General features: G+C 50.0%; 8 protein-coding genes across 8 annotated transcripts; 2 read left to right on the top strand and 6 right to left on the bottom strand.

Annotated features, from left to right (window-relative positions):
• Nucleotides 1-2,603: 2,603 nt before the first annotated feature.
• On the top strand, nt 2,604-3,137 carry FTJAE_6079 (yjlB; the record flags this gene model as incomplete). Its single annotated transcript, XM_037352654.1, has 1 exon — nt 2,604-3,137. One exon carries the CDS (start codon nt 2,604-2,606, stop codon nt 3,135-3,137), a length of 534 nt encoding a protein of 177 aa, XP_037206832.1.
• Nucleotides 3,138-3,296: 159 nt separating this feature from the next.
• FTJAE_6078 (TGF beta induced ig-h3 precursor) lies at nt 3,297-4,571 on the bottom strand (the record flags this gene model as incomplete). Its single annotated transcript, XM_037352653.1, has 4 exons — nt 3,297-3,540; nt 3,586-4,013; nt 4,060-4,406; nt 4,457-4,571. The coding sequence occupies 4 exons, from the start codon at nt 4,569-4,571 to the stop codon at nt 3,297-3,299; spliced, it is 1,134 nt and encodes a 377-aa protein (XP_037206831.1).
• A 1,016-nt stretch (nt 4,572-5,587) lies between these two features.
• On the bottom strand, nt 5,588-6,677 carry FTJAE_6077 (cyclin H; the record flags this gene model as incomplete). The annotated part of the gene is made up of 2 exons (XM_037352652.1): nt 5,588-5,812; nt 5,856-6,677. 2 exons carry the CDS (start codon nt 6,675-6,677, stop codon nt 5,588-5,590), a joined length of 1,047 nt encoding a protein of 348 aa, XP_037206830.1.
• Nucleotides 6,678-6,955: 278 nt separating this feature from the next.
• Nucleotides 6,956-9,556, bottom strand: FTJAE_6076 (acyltransferase; the record flags this gene model as incomplete). Its single annotated transcript, XM_037352651.1, has 7 exons — nt 6,956-7,756; nt 7,802-8,088; nt 8,136-8,344; nt 8,445-8,698; nt 9,020-9,124; nt 9,228-9,410; nt 9,464-9,556. 7 exons carry the CDS (start codon nt 9,554-9,556, stop codon nt 6,956-6,958), a joined length of 1,932 nt encoding a protein of 643 aa, XP_037206829.1.
• Nucleotides 9,557-10,663: 1,107 nt separating this feature from the next.
• On the bottom strand, nt 10,664-12,015 carry FTJAE_6075 (uncharacterized protein; the record flags this gene model as incomplete). The annotated part of the gene is made up of 2 exons (XM_037352650.1): nt 10,664-11,763; nt 11,808-12,015. 2 exons carry the CDS (start codon nt 12,013-12,015, stop codon nt 10,664-10,666), a joined length of 1,308 nt encoding a protein of 435 aa, XP_037206828.1.
• A 766-nt stretch (nt 12,016-12,781) lies between these two features.
• FTJAE_6074 (NFX1-type zinc finger-containing protein) lies at nt 12,782-19,726 on the top strand (the record flags this gene model as incomplete). The annotated part of the gene is made up of 4 exons (XM_037352649.1): nt 12,782-15,743; nt 15,787-16,123; nt 16,201-16,802; nt 16,914-19,726. 4 exons carry the CDS (start codon nt 12,782-12,784, stop codon nt 19,724-19,726), a joined length of 6,714 nt encoding a protein of 2,237 aa, XP_037206827.1.
• Nucleotides 19,727-20,242: 516 nt separating this feature from the next.
• On the bottom strand, nt 20,243-21,562 carry FTJAE_6073 (uncharacterized protein; the record flags this gene model as incomplete). The annotated part of the gene is made up of 4 exons (XM_037352648.1): nt 20,243-20,268; nt 20,351-21,212; nt 21,392-21,438; nt 21,511-21,562. 4 exons carry the CDS (start codon nt 21,560-21,562, stop codon nt 20,243-20,245), a joined length of 987 nt encoding a protein of 328 aa, XP_037206826.1.
• A 1,140-nt stretch (nt 21,563-22,702) lies between these two features.
• Nucleotides 22,703-25,156, bottom strand: FTJAE_6072 (Saccharopine dehydrogenase; the record flags this gene model as incomplete). Its single annotated transcript, XM_037352647.1, has 4 exons — nt 22,703-23,556; nt 23,608-23,796; nt 24,246-24,582; nt 24,638-25,156. 4 exons carry the CDS (start codon nt 25,154-25,156, stop codon nt 22,703-22,705), a joined length of 1,899 nt encoding a protein of 632 aa, XP_037206825.1.
• Between the last annotated feature and the right edge of the window lie 41 nt (nt 25,157-25,197).

Genomic DNA, 25,197 nt, shown 5'->3' with positions numbered 1-25,197 from the left:
GCGCAAGCACAGCGTTTGTTTAGAGTATCTCGTAACGTGGACTGTACTGTCACTGGGAGGGTAATTTAGTTTTGGGCTGAAATACCAGGTACCGCACTAATCGGCATGGGACTGCCGGGCTTCGGTAACCTCCTTTTTTTACGTGGTGAGTGAGGAAAAAGAGACCGGAGTTTCAAAGTCGTGGGTGAGGTCCCCAATTCTGGAAGGTCGTCTCGCGGGTTTAGTCTAGAGCAAAAGATCCTTGACGCTCCAAAATCAATCAATCAGCTTGGCATGTGCCAACGGCCCGATCCCTGTCTTGCCAAGGATTGGTTGGGCTGTAGACGACGATCATCTCGAGATTTGGCTCTAATTGTGAGAATGGAAATGATCAGCAATTCGCTCTTGAAGGCGCTCGACTTCGAGTCAGCCAAATGCATGATTTCTGTAACGGAATGATTCCGTAACCAAGCCCCTTTATTCCTGAGTTTCTGTGCTTCATCAGAACTCAAATCAGCCTGATAAAACTCGGGTTAGCATGGTCCGATCCTACCCCAGGTTTCAGCTCAACGCGGCAATTCAACCGAAGACGAGGAAATTTCCAAAAGCTTATCATCAGAACAAAGCAAACATTACAATACCCCGAGCGCGGTCCATTCTCACATGCAATTTAATAGCTTCGGACGATTGAACAGAACGGGTTCGCTCACAGAAAACAAGGTTTCTCGTACTATTGTAGCGTTTTGCGGAGGTGATCCATTTCCATCCTCGCCTCGGTGAAGCTATTGACACTAGAAGCCAAGACCTGTCCAGACCGCTAGCCTTGTACAGATAGATTAGCTAGTCATGATCCTAGGGCTGTTACATCAACGGTCACTAAGTGAATCTGGCAGGAAGCCTTCTGTCATCGTTGACTTGGCAATGATTAATGCCCTCTCCACTTGCGTAGTTATCATTTGACTATAATTATGTTACTTCGCGCTTGGTTTGTTGACTTTAATGTTTTGTAGGCCTCCATGGACATGGGTTACTTGCATATTACCCTAGAAATGCAACCTCGACTGATGCACTGTTCGCCCCTGATTGTTTGAAAACGTGTTCTAGATTGCGTGCAGATGTTCCATGTGGTCAAACCCCCTGCGTCTGTCATGAAGCCGATCTGGTAAGCATCTCGCGTGGCGTTGACACATTGCGCAGAGTGCTCGTTATTATTCCACCTTTTAAGCTACGCTCAAAGATGTGCCGAAAAGCTTTGGCCTCGAACATACGCAGATTGTTGCTTTATGAAGTAACTTGTCCGGGTGGATAAGAAGCATATCGTGGCGGGTAGTAGATCTAACGAGTCTGGATGTCTCTTTGGTTGCATTGAAGATTGACGCGATTCAGCACATGACATGATCGGTTCAATGCAACGATAAGGTTACCTGTTCCAATGATTGAGTCATGGTGATGGGAATATTGCTTGCATTGAACAGGATTCAAGCTCGACTTCTACATCGTGAAGACTGAGTAATGGTCCCCAGGCATCTACAAATTAACAGGACTATTAATAAACACATACGGATACCTGACAGCTACATTCCGATTCGTCGTATAGTCAATCTAGTGAATTGATACCATGGGCGGATAGTCTTTTACCATCCAGCTAATCACCCTGTCGGCCTGTCCACAATCTGTCGTATTCCATCCAATCCCGAAGACTGTGCACTGTTCTTCATTGCGTTAAGCTTAATCTCATATAGCCTAATCTCGGATATCCTGTCGAGAGCTCATAGCTTTCGTCTAGACTTTTGACAGATACCAAGGGCCTCAACACATCCTCTCGGATAACTACAATGCTAATCTTGCTCCAGGGCGGCAGTTCGTATACTACGGGTATCTGAGCATCACTTGAGGCAAGCGCTTTGAGAAGCTTGCCTTAAGATATATTTTTTCTGTATATCGTTTTATCCCTTCAGCGTTTGTATTCGTAAGAGAGAGACTCTTGCTCGTTGAGCTGTCCAAGTTGTACTTCATGAGTTGATACATTTAATCCGTTGGGATCAGGTCTCGCGCTCAATAAACATACATGAGTCCTCGAAGCTATCCCCAGTCTCTCTTCATCAAACCATTTCAAAATCATGAAGGCTACAGTAGTACCTCCGACTGTTTGAAACTCTTTTGTTTGGAGGCGACTCGTAAACTACCCATAGAGACATCCTACATAAGTTCAGATGAGGATGGGATTATAATATTGCCTCTAGCTATCGTCAAGGGTGCCTATGCCCAGCCGGACAGAGCGGACTTGGCCGTGTCAATACCGGAAGCCTCCCCGGACGCCACGTGGGTCGATCGCGGGGAAACGCCAATGCTTGGTTCCGGGTAGGTATCGCATTTTATCATTGACTTACATTAACGACAATCGAGTAAATGTACGAGAGTGAGTTGGGAAATGTTGGGGTTGCTGGAGAAGCTTGTCAAGATGCCATGGCAATTACTTCATTGACCTACCCTAAAGATGGCATAATGGCGTCAATTGAAATCGTTACTTCATGCATCAACAGCTCAATAACATCACAGCATCGCCCAATTCTTCACATCTTCACATCTTCATTACACATTTATACTGCAAGCAACTACTCACAATGTCTCTAACACCACTCTCATCTCTCCGCGTCTCCAAGCATCTCATCCCATCTCACAACCTGATCCCCAATTGCAGCATCCATCAAAAACCCCTTCTTCACTACCACGCCGCCTTCAAGCCCCCAATATCGGCCTCAAAGATCGCAGCGCACCTAACCTCAATTAACGTGGTAACACCGCAGTGGCGCTACACAATGTACTCCCAGACACACTTCCACAGCACGACCCACGAGGTACTCTGCATAAGCCACGGCAGAGCCCGCTTATGCTTTGGTGGCGAAGACAATGAGGGGAGGGTCGAGCCGGTGGTGGAAACGGGCGATGTTGTTATTATGCCCGCGGGAGTGGGGCATCGCCTGCTGGAGGATCTGGACGGCGGGTTTGAGATGGTCGGGAGTTATCCGAAGGGCTGTGATTGGGATATGTGCTATGGGAAGAAGGGCGAGGAGGATAAGGTGAAAGCTATTAAGAGCGTGGGGTGGTTTCGGAAAGATCCTATCTACGGGGATGAAGGGCCTGCTATTGAGGTTTGAGTCACGTCTGTGGCATGTGCCGTGGCTTCGGGAGCATCGAGAGTTAAACTTTCACAACAAGGGACAAGCCGTGGGTCAAACCATGTATTCAATCCATCATTACTATCGTCCATTAATCCATATCATGCACATAACCATTAACCATTAATCCGACCAAGCTTAGAAGTTCATGACAAGGGCGGCACCACCGAAAAGGGCGCCGAGCGCAATGGCAGCTGTGGCCTGGGCAGCGCCTTCAGTGGAGGTCGAAGGCGACAGGCCAGTGGCCGCAGCTGTGTTTGTGTTCTCGGGAACACCCGATGTGAAGGGGATGTCGCTGACGGAGCTGGCGCCGGAGAAAGCGGCCTCCTGGGTGCTGGCGGTAGGGTTGGCGGTGGCAGAAGGCTTGTCGGGGTTGAGGACACTGGAAATGTTAGTTGGGTTCATCAAAGCGAGCGTAGTGACTTACGCATCAATGACATGGACGACACCGTTGGCGATGAGGACATCAGGAACAATGACCTTGGCCTCGTTGACCCAGACAGTGCCGTTGTGGACAACAATGTTGAGCTTCTCACCCTCAGAGGTAGTGAGAGAACCGTTCTTGAGGGTAGAGCTGTAGCCAAGAGTGTTGTTGACAACGTGGTACTTGAGAATGCTCTCGAGATCAGACTCGCTCAAGTTGGAGAGGACAGAGCCAATGTTGGCAAAGGCGCTGTTGCTGGGAGCAAAGACAGTAATGTTCCTCTCATTGGTGAGGTTTGTGACGAGCTTGGACTCGGTGAGGGCGCCAGCAACGGCGGAGAGGTTGGCGGCGATGGCCGTGTCGGAAAGGTTCTTGGGGACGGCGAGGACCTTGTTGATGATGTGGATGACACCACCAGTGAAGTTGAGGTCCTGAGTGTGTTAGTGAGTGCTGTAATTGATCAATTGGATGACTTACAGCCTTGGTGACATTGGACTGTTGGCGGAAACCACTGTAGAAGCTGACGGTATCGCCCATGGCCATGGCCTCGACACGCTGTCCACCGGTGACATTGGCATAAGTCGCGTTGGTGAGGAGGGTGGGGACAAAAGCGGCTGTGTCGCTGATGTTGCTGGCATAGTAGGTACCGTTCAGAACGTGGTACTGAAGGATAGCAGCGACGGAGCTGGGGTCGTTCTCGACCATGCGGGCGACAGCGGTGTCATTGAGGAGGTCCTTGATGGCATCGTTGCTTGGGGCCAGGATGGTGACATTCCTAAGACGGCCAAGGTCTCTGAGAAGACTGGGCTGGGCACGAAGAAGGCCTACACGATCAGTTTGTGTCTGCAGATAAGATACAGTAACAATAACATACCGCTGAGCTCAGAGAGGGTAGAGTTCTCAGACTCAAGAGCAGCAGTGAGGTTGACACGGCTCTGGGCAGTGGCATAGCCCGAGAGGGCGAGGGCGACAAGAGACTGCAGCTTCATTTTGATGATGGACTAGACAGAGTTAATCTTGGATAAACAACACGAACCCGAGACCAGAAACACGGGGGGGAAGATCAAGCTTAAGAACTCCTCGAGAGACAAGCTTCGACGGCAGCATCCTGGCCAATTGGTAGAGCATCGCTCAGCACGAGCACGAGCCTTCCCCCTCGCGAGACCAGACTCAAAACAGAGTCAATGACATAGACCAAGAGCTCAAGCGTCATCAATGGCCAGAATGGTGAAGTGCTACTCAGCCCACGCCAAGGCTCTTGGTCTGAGACGAGGTCAAGGGTTGGAAGAGACTCTGAGTCCTGTCGTGGCTTGCCGTGTGCCGAAAGCCGGGGAAGCTGTGTCTCCGGGAGTTGCAGTTTGGAGTCGCACCATGCGAGAGACGTGCATTCAATTGGTTGAAGCAAGATATTTCCATTAGCTATTGTAACTAGTTCTGCCTCGTATCGAACCTGAACCTGAAGGAAAAAGCCTGTTTGCTGGTGTCGGTCCAAGGCGAACCGCGTAACAGACAACCTACACGGATCAATAGCTTCATGCTCCTGCTGGTAATATCCGGAAAATCTCATTGGGCTTGGAGTCAATTCGGACTAGGCTGCAAGCTTCCTCAGCCCGGATCCCCACACTCCACAGCCGATCGGGTATCGTGATATCGTCATAGATATTTATTAGGCCATCGCCCAACAGCAAAGCTCAGTTTTTGTACACAGCCGAGTTTTTGTTTTGACTGATCCTCACTCAATTGAAGACGCCGCCAAGGCGCTCGGCACTGCTAGCGTTGCATTCCAGCTGTTTCATAGGGTGATGAAGAGCTCCCTTGGAGTGTAAATCGGCCAATGCAACGCCGAGGGTGAAAAGGGATGTTGGTCAGCTCATGCATCGGTCAAAAATGGCCGGACATGGTTCAGAGTCCAGACTGTCGCAGAGTTTTTGGCAAAATTGTTGGCAGATGCCGATTGGTTTGGTTCGTTGGGTGAAAGGATTGTTCACCAATTTGACGGGGCAACTCAGAGAGGAGGTCCAAATGGATCGGCGTTTTCCAGTTTCACCCTCTTTGTCTCTCGGAGATCATCCCCAAATACTGTCCCGTCCTCGTTGGCCGCCGCCTTCTTTTCCTTGTTCATAACTTGTTCTCGTCTCGCTCGTTGAAGATTGACTAGGTTCGCTCGATCGGGATCACGACATTTCTGCAATTTCTTGCGGAGCGGTTTCATCGCTTTGACAATCTCGGGCTACTCCTGTTAGCATGGTTCACACAAAAAGCTTTAGGCGTACCGTTCCCCAATACTCTGTCATTCTCTCGGGAGGTTCCTCTTCGAGCATCTTGCGGCAGCTGTCTACAGCTCCTAGAATCTTGTCTCGCATGTTTGCAAATGCTGATTCCTGACTAGCGTTGCCGCCTTGACCAGGAGTCGGGATCAGAGTATCGAGCAGTCCATGGTCTGCCATGGAAAGCGCCGCCATCATGATTTGACTCGGCGCATAGTGGAAATATGCGTCTGTCACCAGAGGGCTGAACTTGAGGATTTCTCGCGCTCGGGCGTGCGCTTTACCGATTCGTGTCTCTTCGTCCGGTAGCTTCCTTCGCAACTCCAGGATGGCACCCTCGAGCGCTCTGAACGGATGTCGCACATCGAAAGCAAAGCGAATTCCCTGACAGAGAAGAAACTCTCCCGCCAGAATCTGCTCGCCAGTTGTGTTTGGGAACTTATCCGAGAACGCATTTAGCTTGTAGAAGAAGCCTTCCGCCTTGCATCCGAAGAAGAGTGATGTTTTGAGGAGGTCGGTCGCAGGGTAGGTCATGACCGAGTTGGTCACGTAGAATCGTCGCAGAAAGATAGCGGCCGTCGCTCGAATCTCAGTAGGAAGCTCGCAGAATGTAGCCGCGCGGATAAGCTCGACGGTGAAGAACTTGACGAGGCGTATCTCCTCCTCGGGGGTGAGAAAGTCGGGCGGAGGATCTGTCGCAAGTCGAGGAGCGATCTGTTCTCGCGCGAGGGAGTTTGTCTTTGCGCGCAGCTCTTGGAGGTTCGCCGGTGTGAACGACCATAGCCGATATTGGCTGGACTGCCTATAGCGCTCGTCCTCCGTCGCCATTTTGTTGTTGTGGATGATGCAGAGCAGAGAGGCTGCATGACGGAGCTGCCTTCCTCTTGATTTAGATGTCACGTGACCTTATCTTATCGAAGTGATCGTCAGGGACCGCACTTCATTAAAATAGCCTCACATTCAAGCTCAAAATATTGAACTTCCCGGCCAAATGATTTCAAGCTCGATTCAATCAATTACAGACGCATTCGCGTGAGACTCTATGGTCCAAATCAAATCCAAACGCCAGCCAGACACCAAATCTACCAATTTACTCATGAAATCCATCAATATCCCAAGTTCTCCCTTCTCGCAGGAGGAGGAGGCGGGGGCTTCTTGGCCCGGTTGGGAGGGGGAGGCGGTGGCTTCTTTCCAAGAGCCAGACCGCTTGTGCTTCGGCTTAGACTTCCATAGCTAGTTGCAGGGCTGGCAGCACGGTGTTCCCAGTCAGGGCTGCCGCTTCTGCTCGTTGAAACATCATCAGAGAATACATCGTCATGGCGTCCGTATGAACCGCCGTCAGTAGCAACGCGAGCAAGAGGAGCACCTGGAACTCTGAGATTGGCCAGTGGTGTAGCTGTAGATGAGGAGCGGCCTTCAAATGTCGAGGCGCGTCCAATCGGGGGTCGTGCAGGTTGGGGAGGGGGAGGCGCAAGACGGCTTCCAGGGGAACGGTTGGGAATGCGAGCGGGTTCCTGTTCAGCCTCTGGCTCCTCGTAGACCGCCTGATGACGAGGTTCTTGCCAAGAACGAGCGGTGTTTGATCGACTGCGACCGATCTTGGGAGCGCTGGTAGGCGAAGACGAAGCTCCAGCCCAGTTCTGGCGAACACGACGCAGCTCTTCGGCGCAGCGCTCATGGTAATCGAGCTCAGCGTCGAGGAATTGAGTCAGGGATGTAATGTTGTCCACCTCGGATTCCTTGATGTCCTGCATACGACGAAGGACATCCTCGCTGGTCTCCTCGAATTTGGCCTTGTTCATGCGAACTTCTTCTTCGATGCGGAAATCGTCACGGCGGGCCTTTTGCAGCTTGTTGGTGCTGGCGTCGTAGGCGAGACGGCGGTTCTCAAGCTTCTTGCGGGCGTTCTACTCTTGTTAGCGGGCGTGTCGTCAAGCAAGCGATTGACATACCTGGTACTCTCGCATCATCGCCAGACTCCTCTCGAGGTTGTCCAGCCAAGTAGCATTGGCGCAGTCTACGTAGGAATCTTGGATGCCACCAATGCGCTCGTTGGCGCGACCCAAGGACAACAGGCAGTTTCCGAACTCGGACTCTTGCTCAAAGTCCTCGCCGTGGGTAGCCATTGTACGGCCAAGAGCCGCCATGGGAGTGCCGCGCTCCTTGTTATCCAGAAGCTCATTGCGCTGGGACAACCATTTGACGTAGCCGCTCATAGATCGTTGCATGCGCTCCATGCCTGGAGTCGTTAGTCGTCGAAAAGTTAATGATCCACGGGGAACGAACCATCTTGACGGAGAGCCATTTCGGTCTCGAGATTCTTGAACTCATCAGAATGAGCCGTTCGGGCTTCACCACCCATCTTTTCACCGGCCCATTGAAAGGCTCGGTCAATCTTCTTTGTGAAATTCATATTGACTCGTTCGGTATCGTAAAGTCGGATCCAGTCCGATAGTTTGTTCTTCGCGGGGTCGTCTGGCGCCTTCGCTACGATGCTTTTAAAAGTATAACGAGGGACAGAGGCAAGTTGTAGAAGTAAAAGAAAGAGTCTTTGAGAGCGAGAGACGGGGTAATGAATGATTGCAGAGGACGAACAAGGGGTAGAAGAGGGATGGGATGCTGGGGTGGCGAACAATTGGGGCGTATGGGATGGAAAAGGACACGACCTTGAAGGTCCCGTCTTGACTGAATCCAAACCAAACCAATCCTTGACTGGGACTGGTTCTGGTGATGCGACCTTCAAGCCCGTTGGGAGTGAGGGTCTTCAGGGGTGCTTGTAGTGGTGTGGAGGTGAGGTTGGGGAGCCCAGCCCTGAGCTTTAAGGGAAAGCCCCCTGAAAAGTTCCCAAGCTACAGTGCGTTCGCAGTAGTTTAGCTTATCTTATCGCCCTGCAGAGGGCAGTGAACTCAACTGAGCGGGGAACCCAAAAAGTCTCAGGAATTGCAAATTCATTTTTATGAAACAGCGCCCGAGCAAACGAATTATTGAAACAGCAATTACAGGTGACGTTCACTATTGAGTCTGTGGAATCCTGATCACGTCTGACAAAGGAGAGACGGACGTGGTGCCATGGGCAGGCGATGGGAAAGCCAAGAATGGCAAGAGAAATAAAATGCTGAGGCGAAATCGACCCCAAGATTTGGTCGAGGCAATTTTAGATTATAACCTACGGGCACTTGACTGAACTGAACTCTCTTGGCTTGGCTGGACTGGCTCGACAGGCTGGGCGCTTCGGACATGGCGCGGCTAGAAAATTGATCTGTGGACCATACGATCTGGAGCATCGTGTAGAGATGACACGGTGACTGTATCGCGCTGACGTATTGTACAGTCAGAGTTTCTGAAAATAGGACGGGCAATCGCTATAAGACGACGTACGTGAGTGATTGAGTCTGTAGCCGGAGCGAACCTGAGCGAGATGGATCCAATCCTGATACGAGTACGGATCAAATCTGTAACCACGTACTGGCGTCTCGGTGGCCCGTGTCTCCTATGGACCCCTGAGACAACGGCGCCAATAGCCTGCGGTACCGCTACACTAACAACGGGAACTGTCTCCGGCTGGGAAAGCCAAGTTGGTGATCCCCACCACAAGATAGCGAAATGGAACCTACGCCGTTGGTATCTTTATCTGGAGATGAATAACAAGGGTAGATGATAAGTTGATTGAATGCTGCGTACGGAGTATATAGACCGCTGTAATTCATTTTGCGTCTTCAAGTCGATCAAGCTGCCGTGCATCATGTCGTTGACCGCGACTTGGACTAAGGTAGAGACAAAAACTCTGAAAGCTTCTTTAAGCATACCATTCTCCATAAACTAACCTTACTAAAAAGGTTCGTCGTTCGTTGGGACACTCGACACCACCATTTGCACTCCTTCTCCTTCTCCTTCTCTCTCTGTCCCCCAATACCACCCACTGCTGATCTTAACAGCAGTGTCGGCCCGTCCAACCCATCACCAACCTCACACTCTCACGTTACCCTCGCGTGTGCTGTCTTGTTCAACCCCGCTTCAAAAAGTTACAGTAAGAGCCGCAGGCCAGGAAAGTGATCAACCATCGTTATCTTCGTTCTAGAAGAACCCCAACCTCCAGCCTCGTTGGGAATAGTTTAGAACTGTATGTCGCCTAAAAAGGGCCTCGCCCCCCTCATTCTTTACCCGCTCCACTATATACGGGGGGTAGACATCCAGACCATTCCCACCAACAAGCTTGCGTAATGCTTCACGGGAGGAGGGAAAAAAGCACGCAAGACATTTGGTATTCAATCCGGATACTGTGTGGTCTGTTACATTGAAGGGTACGACGAAGCTTTTCCACTTGCCGATCTCATTCCCATGCTTCTTCGTCTGACACCAAGAAAAAAGCTTGGCCTTGGGATTCATGCGCTAAAATGCCTGGCTCAGACTTCCCCAGAGTTATGGGCGTGGCCCCGATTTGGCGCGCGCCAGGAGGTATTGGATGATCCATATTTTCCATGAGGCAGTGCTATTTTTTGCTGTGATCTTCATTCATTGCGATCCGCGCTGGTGAAACGTACATGTGCGCCATTTGAGACAATTGCGTGGCACGAGTGATGTGATCTGTAGGGTATGGACGTGTCGATTTCAAGGGTTGAGCAAGGGTGATACAGTGACTGACGTCTGTCAGCATCCCTTGTCTCATCTGGAAGGTCCCTTACCCAGTTGATGATCTGTAACTCGGTAGTTCGGTAAGAATGGCTACTGAAGGGTCTGTTTGTTAACATCATCGGCGCTTTAATGCTATGTACTCGTCAGGTACATCATGACATTCCCATCCCACCAGCCACTCCTCAGTATATACACTTTCCGCAATATCCGCACTCTTGATCACACGCAGCATAATCACTCTCACTCTCACTATCCGATTGCGCCGGCATCAACTCTTCTTCGCGCTCCGAGTCCTCCGGATCCTTGCTCTCACTCCCCAACCAAGCCTCCCATTGCTTCCTGACAGGCTCAGACAAGACGTCACCTGCGTCCGATAGCTGTTTGCGAATCTCGAGAGAGCCGCCGTTGGACCATACGATCTCCAACTTGCCGTCCTTTGACGCGTGGGCCTTGTCAATTATGAGGCGCAGGAGTGCAGCGAGACGCTTGAGCGATGGCTGGTTGAGTTCCTGCCACTCGGCGATGTCGGCTTTGACATTTTTTATGTCGATGTTGGAGTCTTTGAAAAGACCTCTTTCGTGGTAGGCGAGGAGGAATTGCGTGACTTGGGCGATCCACAAGCGTGGAAGTTGTTCGCCGAGGTGATCTTTTTCACGAGCCATGATTGATCGCGTCTTCAAGTCGAAGATGCTGCCCTGGGGGACGGTTTCGCCTCCATCTGACACTTTGAGTTTACCAGTACCGTTTGACAGCGATTCAGTGATGCCGAGACTTTCTAAATCGTCAACAACTTGCCCCTTCACAGTCTTGGCGACAGGACTGGACGAAATGTACCCGTCCCCTTCGAAGCGCACCATGAGATCAAGACCCCCGAATTGATACAAAATGATTCGCTGATGGGAGGTCGAGCGCTTGACTGAAGAGTCCCATGTGGTGTACGCCTCTGGGAATGTATGCCCGAATCCTCGTACGCCTTCAATCTTCTCGCGAGGCGAATTCTCTCTGCGAATGAGATGAACAGTCTCGCCGACCTTCTCAACGAGCATGCGAAACGAGCGATCCAGATCAACGCCTCGAGCAAAGCGCAAGAGGTTGCCGATCGTGCTGCCACATGCGACGATGTTGACCGGGACAGGGTCGGGATTCATTTGCATGATAGAGACAATTGCAGGTTCAAGAGGATGCTTGGGATAAGCTGCTGCGTTGACATCGCGATAGTACTCGCCAGCGTCACCAGGCAGCTTGTTCAGACCCTTGGGAGGTGTCCATCTCGGGGGTTGACCTGTACATGTCAGACATGCTGTTTTTCTGGAGCGGCTCACGTACCTGGGATGGTGATCTCGGGAGAAGATGAGCTGATCCAGTTGTAGGATGCGAGTACTTTGGCATTCTCAATCCCCACGTGATCGCCATCGCTTTTGAGGCTGTCTTGGTTGATGCGTTCAATTACATCTCCGAGTGGAGGTGCTGGCGATGAAGTCACAGGCGCGGGTGCTCGCCACACGCGCGAAATTCCTTGACGGCGTCCGTACATCATGAAGTGAGTCTTGTGAATGAGGTATGGATGATGATGTGCTATGATTGATATAGAAAAGTCTGGGTGACTGAGGCTGATGAGAATGAGCAAGATGGGGATGGATAACTCATTATATTCTTAGATGCCATTCACTTTCTCTGTGTAACACCAGGAGGCCTACCAGACAATCCATGGGAATATGTCACAGTGTTTGCCTAGATTCTGCATTAATTACACTTTGCTCATCCTTTGTTGGTTGCGACAATGTTGGCCCATTTTCCGACCGCTGGGCTGTGAAGAACAGGCATTCTTCATTCACGTGTCTCCTCAACCAGGGTGCTGAAAACAAGCTATCTACCATGGAAAAAGTGAATGAGCTTGTCTAAATTATCGTGGATATGTATACATATTCTTCATGTGTTGATTGAAATCTTGTTGGACTGCACCGGAGTTAATTGCCAAGTCCTTGATGATGTCTCCGCCGTGAGCTGTGGGAGGCCGACCAAAACAACGCAGAGCCTGATTGACAGCGAATTAAATGTCTGTTTCATTGTCGCATCACACGGGAGGCTTTGTCGGCCCCATGCATTCTGTTGGCCGTCGTGGCGATGCTGGTTGGGTGAGGTCAAGGCAGACAGACAGACAGCTTCATTCAATACAAATGGAAGCTGCATTCACTCACTCACTTATTCGGTGATATCACATTCTTCCAACACCGTCAGTTTTACTTTCGTCAGCAACTTCATCATCATCATCTTATCTGAGTATCATCATCATCGCTGCCATGGTTCTGGTACGAGACGCATCTGGCTCTCGAGCCGCAAAGCTCATCAAGACATTCTGGGCCGTCATTAAAGGCGAACAACAAATCACGACTGCACACTCCGCAAAGTTGTTTGTACAGGCTTGTGAGATCTACAGTAGCAAGAACTCGCCCGTCAAATTTGTCGAGGTCCTTATCTCAAACCCTGCCGGTATCGCGGCGTTGGAGCGAGTAGTCCGCGTCGACTTGACTTTTAGCTTCATAAATACCACTGCCTTGCCATTCCTCCTAACGTTATCGGATGAGGGTGTTGCTGCTCTCAGCAACGGCGGATTTCTTCGCCAGATGTTAAAGGCCATTCTGGAGCCATCGACCTTTTGGACTGCTGCAGTCGGCGCTTACCACAGTGACAAACTTGACAATGTCGGCCTTGAAGCATTTGCCTGGCTGTGTCTACAAATTGTCTCGGATCAAACCAGCTTCGACTCCCACAAGGCCGCAGTCAAAGAATTGATGGATAGCAAGTCTCTTCTCAGCTCAGGCTCGCCCGAAGTGAGGAAGATTGCGTACCGCATCGAGAAGATCATCAAGATCTTTGCCCAGCCCGAGATTGCATCCAGCGGAATCACACCTGGAGGACGCCACGACAACGATCATGCCAATTTCCGCAATATCTCAATTTATCCGACCTCTGATGAACTTCTCTCAAGCGATCCTCCATATCTCCAACGACTGGGAGATGTCTTTGACACGCCGATTGAGACCCGAAGCCAAAGTTACCGCGATTGGCTCTTTCGTTTGCTTCGCGAGGACATGCTCTCTGAACTCCGAGAAGACCTACAGGTCGCCATGAGTCAGAAGAAGAGCAAGCGTCGTCCTGTTGCTTTGGGGCAGTTGAGATTGGTTGGCATCAATAACGACCATGACATTGACACCAAGCACATCCCTCCATATGCTCTTTACGTCGCGTGTCAGCAGGGCATCACTTTTCCGCATAAACTGCCGAAAGGCGGTAAGAAGACGTTCCTAACAGAGTCGAAGAACTTCATGAAGAATGACTCTTTTGGTGCGCTCTGTTGCAACGGCACCATCATCGCGTTTGGGTCGCTTGTCAGAGACGTCGCGAACCTTCTCAAGACACCACCCATTGTTGGCATCAGATTCAACGATGGTTCTGGGCTCAAGAAAGCCATTGATGTCCTTCAAAGTCCATTTAAGGACCAAGTAAATTTTTTCATCGTCGACACCGCTACTTTTGCTTTCGAACCGATCCTCAAACGATTGAAGACCATCGCCGAGTTGCCTCTTGAAGCTCAATTGATCGACTCCGATCAACCTTCTGGGGACGGGCCGAGATCGACGACATTGAACGCCTTGCTTCACAAGCTCAAGGAGGCTTTGGCTTCAGAGCGCAGTTATCAAATGCCTTCTGGTTTAAGACTAAAAAAAGAGATAAAACTGCAGGGTGCTCAGCTCAAGTCCTTTATTCACGGCATCAGCAGCAACTTGGCTCTAATTCAAGGTCCGCCTGGCACGGGAAAGTCGTTTCTGGGCGCGCTCATTCTGTTGACCATTCTGCGATTGACAAAATCGCGTATTCTTGTGCTGAGCTATACTAATCATGCCCTGGATCAGTTTATGGAGGATCTGATGGACATCGGCATCAGCTCAGACCAGATGGTTCGTCTGGGTTCCAAGTCTACTGAAGCCACCAAACCCACTCTTCTGAGAGAATACGACGGCCAAAAGAAGTATTGGTTGAAGATGGAGGAGAAGAATATCCTCAATACCCTTCGCGTTGAAGAAACGAGTCTCAGCTCGGAGCTTCAAGAATGCAGCAGAAAGCTCGCTGCACGAGAGGCTGATCCGGCTGATATCCTGGAACACCTTGAGCTTTCCGAGAACTTCAGCATCGCATGGGAAGCGTTTCAGGTACCTGAAGATGATGGTTTCAAGATGGTTGGCTCGGACGGTAAAGAGATTGACCCGGAGGGCGTTTACCAGCAATGGCTGAACGGCGGTGATGTCAATCGTCTCGGACACCTCAGCATGGCTCTGGACCCGAGAGCCCGCGCTGTCTGGAATGCGCCACTGGCTGTGAGAAGGCAATGCCATTATGAGTGGTCTCAAATGGTTCGTGAGGAGCAGAGCGCCCGGTTCGTTGAACTGAGCAAGCGATTCAGTGATGTGAGGACTGAGATTAAGAGTATCCTTGACGAGCGCGGACGAAGAGTCCTCAAGGATAAACAGATCATTGCTTGCACAACAACCGCTGCAGCAATGTATCAGTCAATCATTGAAACCGCCAACCCCGACGTCATTCTGGTTGAAGAAGCGGGAGAGATCCTCGAAGCTCATATTATTACAGCTATGAGCGCCTCTGTCAAGCAACTCATACTCATCGGAGACCACAAACAACTCAGACCAAAGGTCGGCAATTACTTGTTGACAAAGGAAAAAGGCGAGGGCTACGATCTGAATGTGTCGCTCTTTGAAAGGCTTGTTATTCAGGGTCGCCATTTCACAGCCCTTGAAGAGCAGCATCGCAGTCATCCAGACATCTCACAATACCCTCGCATGCTAGCCTATCCTGAACTAAAAGACATGCCAACGACTTCCGATCGTCAGCCAATCCGAGGATTGAAGAGTCGCGTTACATTTGTGCATCACGAACGACCAGAGGATACCATGGACGATGTCGCTGAGCGCCGGGACCCTACGGCCAAAGCCAGCAAAAGAAACCTCCACGAGGCTATGATGGTTCTCCGAATGGTTCGCTATTTATCGCAGAACGGATACAAGACCGAGAACATGGTTGTTCTAACGCCGTATCTGGGCCAATTGTTCCTTTTGAAGGAGACTCTTCGGAAGGAGATGGATCCTTGGCTGAATGATGTCGACAACCATGACCTGGTGCGTGCGGGACTGGTCACGCAGGCGGCTGCCAAAGTGAACAAGAAGCCTCTACGCCTCTCGACAATTGGTAAGTCAACCGACACTTCGTGAGTTCAATGCTGACAACACAGATAACTACCAAGGAGAAGAATGCGACATCGTCATAGTCTCACTAACACGCAGCAACGCATCGGGAGATATCGGCTTCCTGTACGCTCGTGAACGACTCGTTGTCCTTCTATCACGCGCCCGAAACGGCATGATCCTCTTTGGCAACATGGAGACATTCATGAAGAGCAAGAAGGGCGGTAAAATGTGGACGCAGTATTTTGACGCGCTGAAGCAGAATGACTCCATTTTCGATGGAGTTCCTATTCACTGCGAGCGCCACCCTGAGACGTCCATGTTATTGAAGCTGCCGGAAGACTTTGATAAGAAGTGTCCTGATGGAGGATGTGCTGAGCCCTGGTAAGTCTACACTCGCAGTTTGCTCATTGTTTTCTTCCTTTGTTATCGCCTTGTTATACATTTTCTAACCTCTCTAGTAATGCCCCATTGAGCTGCGGCAAACATAAATGCCAGCGACGCTGCCATCGGGTCCAAAACCACTCCATGATCCCATGCTTTGCCAAAGTCGAGAGAACCTGCGATAAAGGCCATAAGACCAAGGTCCCATGTGGAGACAAGTCCAAGACCTGCGCGACTTGCACGACAGAATACGAAGACAACCAGCGACGTATCAAACGCGACCTCGAACTCGAACGAACGCGCCAAGAAGCACAGGACAAGTATCGCCTGGAGCTACAAGAGATCGAGGATGAGATTGATCATCGCCGTCGAACTATGAAGTACGAGTCTGAGGAGAAGAAGCAAGCAGACGAGCTCAAACAGAAGAAGGAAGAACTCGAATCTCTTCGACAAGCGGAAAGCAACAAGAAGAAGATCAAGGCGACCCAGAAAAATAGCCCGCCGCCTCAGACTGCTCCTCAGTTTGGTCCTATATCCGGTGCAGCCAATGAGTGGAAGAACATGAAAGAGGTAGAAGGTGCACGCAACGCCGCTTTGGATAAGCTGATGGGAATGATCGGTCTCGAGTCTGTCAAAGACCAGATACTCTCGATCAAGTCCACAGTCGATACCAAGATACGTCAAGGGTTCTCTCTTGGGGATGAGAGATGGAGTTGTTCACTCCTTGGCAACCCAGGAACAGGCTAGTACACTATGAAGCGCAGTATTACATTGACTAACTTCACTCCAGGCAAGACAACAGTGGCCAGAATATATGCAGAGTTCCTCACGACGGTCGGTGCTATTGCAGGAAGCTGCTTCAAAGAAGTCACTGGATCTAAACTCGCCAACATGGGTGTCACCGGCTGTGAGAAGCTTATCGAGGATGTCAACAACAATGGCGGCGGCTGCGTCTTCATCGACGAAGCATACCAGTTGTCATCTGGCAACAGTCCCGGCGGCAAGGCTGTGCTGGATTATCTTCTGGCAGAGGTCGAGAACCTAAGAGGAAAGGTCGTGTTTGTCTTGGCAGGGTATAGTAAGGAGATGGAGTCCTTCTTCTCCCACAATCCCGGCATTCCCAGTCGATTTCCCATCGAGATGAAGTTCGAGGACTACACGGACAGAGAACTCCTCCAAATCCTTCAGCTCCAGATTCATCGCAAGTTTCAGGGTAGGATGGCTGCTGAGCAAGGGACTGACGGGCTGTTCTGCCGGATTGCTGTACGTCGGGTTGGCCACGGTCGCGGGAAGAATGGTTTCGGAAATGCACGCGCTGTGGAAAACTGTCTCCAGAAGATCAGTCAACGACAAGCAGCACGTCTCAGGAGGGAACGTCGAGCCAGCAAGAAGCCAAATGATTTGCTCCTCACCCGAGAAGACATCATTGGACCAGAACCTTCCGAGGCTTTGCTGAGCAGCAAGGCTTACAGAGAGCTCAAGTCCCTGATCGGCTTGCAGGAAGTCAAAGATGCACTCGGTGTGCTCATGGACACATTGAGAACAAACTATGAGCGCGAGCTTGCAGAGCAGCCTCTAGTAGAGTTCTCGCTGAACAAGGTTTTCTTGGGGTCACCCGGCACTGGAAAAACGACTGTCGCAAAGCTCTACGGAGAGATCCTCAAAGATTTGGGCTTGCTTTCTAACGGGGAGGTCGTTACCAAGAACCCAGCTGATTTTGTTGGAGCTGCTCTTGGCCAGTCAGAGGCTCAGACCAAGGGTATCCTCGCCGCCACTGTCGGAAAGGTTCTTTTGATCGACGAAGCATACGGACTTTATGGAGGAGGAGGCGTAAACGGCTCTGTCATTGATCCCTACAAGACGGCTGTTATCGACACCATCGTCGCAGAGGTTCAAAGCGTACCAGGCGAAGATCGATGCGTCCTCCTGCTTGGATACAAGGAGCAGATGGAGGAGATGTTCCAGAACGTGAACCCTGGTCTCAGTCGACGCTTTCCCATCTCGTCTGCCTTTGTCTTTGAAGACTTTGATGATGTTGCTTTGGCAAAGATTCTGGACCTGAAGCTGGGCAAGTCAGGCTTCAAAGCAACAACCAAGGCCAAGGTTGTCGCACTGGACGTCCTGCGTCGTGCAAGAAACCGCCCAAACTTTGGAAATGCGGGCGAAATCGACATCTTACTTGGAAGAGCCAAGGCGAATCATCAAAAACGTGTATCATCTGGCCAAGTCAAGAGACACGGAACCTTGGAGCCCATCGACTTTGACCAAGACTTTGACCGTGCCGAAAAGGGTGATACCGACGTCAAGAAATTGTTCGAGGGCGACGTTGGGCGTGACCGTCTGATATCAATCCTTCAAGGTTACCAGACCCGCGTGCGTCAGGCCAAACAACTGGAGATTGACCCGGAAATCCCCTTCAACTTCCTTTTCAGAGGTCCACCTGGAACAGGAAAGACAACAGCTGCGCGCAAGATGGGCCAGGTATACTATGATCTGGGCTTCTTGGCTAGTACGGAAGTCATTGAGGTTTCTGCTACTGAGCTCATCGGCCAATATGTTGGACATACTGGGCCAAAGGTACAGCAGCTCCTGGATAAAGCTTTGGGGCGGGTTCTTTTTATTGACGAAGCTTATCGACTTGCTTCCGAGAGCTCGTTTACCAGAGAGGCTGTCGATGAGCTTGTGGATTGCGTCACGAAGCCAAAATATCACGGCAAGCTTATCATCATCCTTGCTGGCTACGTACAGGACATCAACACTCTGCTGGGCATCAACCCAGGAATGTCTAGTCGTTTCCCAGAAAGCATTGACTTTGACCCCCTCACTCCTGCTAGCTGTATTCAGTTGATGACCAGTCAATTGCAAGATAGCAAAGCCAAACTCAAGGGAAAGATACCAGTGGACCTGTCGGGTTTGGAGCGTCCTGAGAGGGGATTCTTGATGGAGCTGACCAACAAGTTCGAGGAACTGTCGAAGCAGGATAGTTGGGCGAATGCGAGAGATGTCAAAGAACTTGCCAAGAAGATGTTTCACAAGTTTGATCTATCTTCTAAAAGTCTGAGACTTACCGAGGAGCTCGTACGCGGCACTATAGACGACATGATGGCGGAGCGTCGAGGCCGAATGACGGACAAGAAACCTACTGCTGCAAGTGAGATCGCCAAAGCACTCAATGACATGCCTTTATTCACACCACCTACAACGACAACCAACGTCACCACAGTTACTGAGGAACAAGAGGAGGAAGAACCAGAAGAAGAGCTCCTAGACATCACTGTTCCGCAAGGCATCCGAGACGCCGGAGTAAGCGATGAAGTCTGGGAGCAGCTCCAAAGGGACAAAGAGCAAGAGGCCAAAGATGAAGAAGAATTTCGTCGGCTCAAAAAGGCCCAGCAGAATGCAAGTGACGCTGACAGAGAGAAGCTGGTACGTAAGATACTGGCTGAGGAGGAGAAACGGAAGAAGATTGAGGCGAGAAAGGCAAAGTTGATGAAGATGGGAGTGTGTCCGGCTGGATTTCAGTGGATCAAGGAGAGTGCCGGGGGGTTTAGGTGTGCAGGAGGTTTGCATTGGATGTCTGATGGGGATGTTGATAAGTTGTAAGCAAGTGGTCCAGCGTATATCCTCTATATGACCAGACAGAGGGCCGGCAACCATGACTAACCTACAGCATCCAAAATGGATGTTCTGGATAAGTTCTAGCCTTTTTTTTTAGTGCATTATTGTCTTTAATATTAGTTAGCAAGTAAATACTGTAAATACTTGTTAAGATACTTATGAATTTGCTTTCTGACTTCTTAAACTTTTATAAACATATTTAGGATTTAGGAACTACTTACTAAAAACTGCTCAACAGATAAAGAAATTCTAACGTTACATTTATTCTTTTACTCAAAGCCGCTATTACCATTTCTTTTCTTCCGTTCCATATCAGCCAATTTTGATTTAATACTTCTTGCACTCCTTTCGGTACCAAACTTTCTTTGGAACTTGAGCATCATCCCCGAGTATTGCAGAAGGTCAAGGCTGAGTGAGAGGTATCTCACCCATCTAAGCCTTGAGGGTATAAGCAAGTTCAATGTTATTACTGTATGCTAGATCCATCAACAGTGTTATATCCTATCCGATTCCAAGACCATGCCCTCCTGTAAACATCGAGAGTTGTCCTAGACTCTCCTCAAGGAACAATAGAGTTGAGAAACTTCAGATAAGGTTGCGTCGACTTACTGCCTTCCTTGAGTGGCCTAGTCGAGTGCTGAAGAGCAGCTCTGTGACAGCCCAGAAAGGCGTTGGTGGCAGTAGTGCTCAAAGACCTGATCTCATAATTATTCTTATCCCCCTCGCCAGCGCTCCAGGTCAAACTGTGGTCAAAGCGCGCGTAGATACGATGTCCACCGTCATCAAGCTTCTTCACAAGATAGTCCGAGAAGTAAGCGCGCGAAGTACCTGGGCCAGTGGCCAATGCTTTCATGTCGACCAAGCCATTCGGAGCATCTAGATAATAGTCCCTATCGATCGAGTTTGGAATCTTGCCGACCAAGACGCTTGGGGTGTCCATAATGCCCTTCACTTTGAGAGCATCATCCTTGACATACTCATGAGTGCTGGCGAAGAAAACATCGCTAAGCTTAGAATCAGCGCCCCAGCAAGTATTCCAGTTCGGCACTCCCGAGCCAGTTGCAAAGTTGGTGATATTCTCTGTGGAGTTCACCAGCTGATAGGCAGGCTTATTAGTTTTGTTGGACAAGCTCCCAGTTTGGGCGGTGCCATTGATGACCAACTGTCGGGTGACGAACTGCACCCATTCAAACTCGTCGTGTTTAGAATCGTCTTTGAAGATGAGACCGAAGCCACCATATCTCTTGGGGTCCTCAGGGACATAAAGTTTGCTAACGAGAGCGGCAGTGCCGGTACCGTCGATGCTGGTTAGTTTAGCATTGACTGCGTTTTCGGCAGGAAGAGGATCCGAGACGTCTTGGACGATCAGTTCGGCAAACTTGTTGCCATAGAGGGGTGTCTTGTCAGTAATGGCTATTGTTGCTTTGGGATTATTGGCCAGAATGTTGGCAATTGATGTGATGAAAGAGCACTATTTAGGAGTGAGTGTTGATGGGTCTGTAAAGAGAAGACCAAACTCACGGAAGCTGGCCATTACTTATACACGTCAGTGCCAGCTAAAAGCATGTGATGTGATGATATGTAGTCATACCTCCTCAGCAATGTGGCGCCGCAGCCACTTTCAATAGTAGGATAAAGTTGAAAGCATACTGCCAATGAGTAACAGGGAATCTTGTGATATGCTGCTTGCTGGCTTACTACAGCGGAGTAAGCCTATCACAAGACCCTTATTTGTGCTCAAAGAGAGCAGTGCATGGTTGCATCCATACCAATATTGATGTAAGCGGTGTCCAAAACTGACCTTTGAACTTGACACATCATTTCTCTATTCCGATATTTGTTTCTGAATGCAACAAACTCAATGCATATTTCTTTGAAAGCGATTAGAAGTGTAAGCGGCATCATGAACACAATCACAAGTGACTCGAAGGCCAAGGGAGTAAGTGCAGCTGATCTTGTTATTCTGCCGCTCGAGGTCGCAAGCGTGACGAAACCAGAATAGGTTGTTTCTTTCGAAGTGGATGTCTTGGGTAAATTATAACGATCTGGCTAAAACAGTATCATACGTGACCGACGGGCTTTGCATATACCACCGTTGTCACAAAGCAAGGAAAAGAATCCCTGCACATCTGCAAGTTAACATTGAAGGATAACAATACACCAAAACATGAGCAAGCCATGATGTGGCTTTTCTTCTCAAGTCATGCTGAAGGACTGGACCTCTCAGGCGACAGCCAGTGTAAAGTCCTGACCCTACCAATTGAACGAGCACATTTGCCTTGTTTTCTAAAAGGGCCTGGATTACGGAAGTGACCACCTCAACAGTCAGGGTACCTGGGGTAAAGATACTTGTCTGAGATAGAGGGAAGAGCCTGAAGTGTTCCAACCTGGCCCACCTCATCTGCAGCCACAGTGCTCCGTATCTCTAGGCATTTGTACCTATTGAAAGTCATTTAATAAAGATATTGACGTGCCAGAAATCAAAGGTTTTCCTAACCTCCAGTCGGTTTCTAACTGTTTTCGAATTTAAGGAGTCTTAAATCTTCCATCTGATTATGTTTATTGTATTATCCCAAACCCGCTGGATCGCCCTCCCAGGCTCCCATCAGCATTTATAGAATAAAGTAGCCTACAGTGACCGTTAACATCAGTTTGCAATTGATTTCACTCTAATTTTGACGGTGGCTCTGTTGGCTACAAAGTCGATTGCTACAGGATACAGCTCTTTGTACATCAACCGATAGTAATTGACCGCAAGTTCAGTTGTCCCGTGTCACACCTTTCCCCCTTACAATCGCACAGACGCTTCTTAATGGGCCGAATCCTTGGTCGAACATTTTGGCTGGGTGTGATATCACTGCACAATCATGTCATTAACAAGTAGAATTGGTGCTTTTGGAGTCACTAACTACAAGTCTGAAGTTTTAATCTCGCTTCTCAAATATAAGAGTAAACAAAGACTTAAGGCAGTTCTGCAACCCTATCGCGAAAGATCCGTTCCGCTCGCTGCCAAACCCCTTCGGTATCCCGGCGGTCCAGAGTCAACAAACTTGGCAGAAGTAGTGAGGAATATTCGTCACTCGACTCGCGTGCGACCATGGTAGGAAGATGATCGATGGCGATGATTCGCAGCTCAGGGCCATCGATGTGCTCGGAAGCAGGAACAGTGGGGTTCTCAAACGAACTGTAGCTGGAGTAGACGGGAATAGGGTTATTCTCGCTGTTGGGGTCGCAACTGACGTCGCAAATGACCCGGAGTCGTCTGTCGGGTGCCGAGAGAGCTTCAAAAGTCGTGAACGGGGGGATTTTGTGGGAGCCCAGGTAGACGCAGTTCACAAAGATATCAGACGAAGCGACTTCAGTAAATGGACCTCCCTTGCTCGTCTCGGCGATGTCCCATTTCAGAATGTCACTAACACCGATGGCCTCAGCTGCTGCGATGGCACCTTTGCCGCAGCGGCCCAGGGCACCGATTACGATCAGCCGAGGGAGCGCGCCGTGGTTGGCGGAACGTGCAGCGTCGACCTTACCCTTGACAAGTTCAGTCAAAGCAGAGGCAGAGTCGACGACGGGAACCGGTCCTTGGGGTACGCCAGGGTTGAGCAGCTGGTGAGCCCAAGACAGTAGTGCCAGAGCGGTTCCGGCATATCCCGCCCAATATCCGAATGCAGCTACTCGGCGTCCATCTTCGTCCGTAAGAAATTCCAAGTCATACAGTAAGCCATCCGCGTTTGCGAAGCGGGACAGCTCAGTAGCCCAGCCGCTTTGCTTCTTGAATACATGAGCAAAGTGAATGTAGGTGTGAGGTAACGGTGCTGGACGTGGTCAGTAAGCGAAGCTAAAAGATAAGTCATGAGCAAACATACTACCATTCGCCTCAATCTCCTTCAATCCCAGGATAATATCCTCCTTGGGTGCATTGACCCACGAGCCGGCGGGTACGATGTCAGCCCCAACATCTCTGAACTCGTCAATCTTGTAAATGCGGTCCGGGGATTCCTCAACCCGAACTGTGTAGCCAGCGTCGAGCAAAGCCTTAGCAGTCGCAGGTGACACTGAATTGTTAGATGAGGGTTTTATGAGACACAAAGGGGGTCGTTACATGGAGAGCGACGCTCTAGAGGCTTTGTCTCGGTCCGGAGATGAATGACGACAGGCGACATGTCGGTGTTTTTGATGTTTGTGATAAGCTCTTCGTGATTGTGGAGTCACGAACCATCATTATTGTGAGGGGTTATGAAGCTTCAGGGTCGAAACCTACCGGAATAAAATGATCCCGAAAAGATGAGTCACCCCACTCCGATACAGGACCGAATTTTGTGTGCTTCAGGGTAGATACTTTGTTAGTAAATACAGATTTGCTAACTTGGGCACTTTTATATTCCTAGCAGCCTTAGTAGTTTCTTAACATCTTGTTTACAGCTTGTCTCAGTCTTAGAGACAAGTGACCGAAGCGCATTTATGTTAAACCTTTATGTCTCGTCCTACTCGTTTCGTCCCTCACAGAGCCTCATTTTCCCGCTGCCCTTTATTTGTCGTTTGCTAAGAGCTTCTTTGGCGTCGATGACGAGGAGAGCGTAGCGAGCTTTGAAGTTGTAGACGACGCATATGATGACGGCGCATAGCATGGCAACACTCATCCAGGCACACAGTATGACGCCTCGCCATTTGCTGTTCTTATCGGCGAAGGAGCCTGTGAGGGCGGTGACTACAAATGCAACGCCAAAGATGGGTATGGTCATATACTGAGCTGCCGTGAATTCGTATCCGAGGCCTTTGACGAGAGTGAGGTAGAAGTAGGAGAGATAGAAGTAGGAGAGGGTTGAAGATCCGACGATTGCCTAAGGAAGTTCACAGTCTGTCAAATACTCGGAAGCAAAGTGGTCGATGACTTACCATGTAACCAACAACAAAGAGCCAAGTGCGCCAGTTAGTCATGCTGAGTTTAAAGGCCTGCCAATGACCTAGTTTCTCCTCATCTTCAGTATGAACCTGTGGCCTGTCGTGCTGCAGTCTCCGAATGGCAAGATCAATCTCTTCCTGGCTGAACTTGAGCCTCGACGTGTTTGCTGGAAAGTCAGGGAGGATAAAGTACGCAATGACAGCAACTCCCATAGTGGCAGCACCCTCGACGACAAACAGCCATCTCCAACCAGCCTTGCCGTGTGCGCCGTCAAGACCGCTAGTGATAGAACCAGCCAAGAGGCCACCAAATGCACCGGAGAGGATAGCAGCGGAGATGTACGCGGCAAATCTCTTACTCTGCTCTTCACTCTTATACCAGGAGGAGAGGAGCAGAAGCACGCCGGGGGCAAAGCCGGACTCGAGGAAACCCATGAGGATTATGAGTCCGATCATATGTTCGTAGGTACGCGCGAAAGCCATTGCGATCGTTACGCTGCCCCAGCCAAACATGATGCCGGGAAGATATCGGCTGGGGCAGCGTAACGATCGCA

This window comes from Fusarium tjaetaba (genome assembly GCF_013396195.1).
Source record: "Fusarium tjaetaba strain NRRL 66243 chromosome Unknown NRRL66243_c0000118, whole genome shotgun sequence".
NCBI classification, from domain to species: Eukaryota; Fungi; Ascomycota; class Sordariomycetes; order Hypocreales; family Nectriaceae; genus Fusarium; species Fusarium tjaetaba.
The sequence above is the reverse complement of the archived record's forward strand: the minus strand, read 5'-3'. Positions and strand labels throughout refer to the sequence as shown.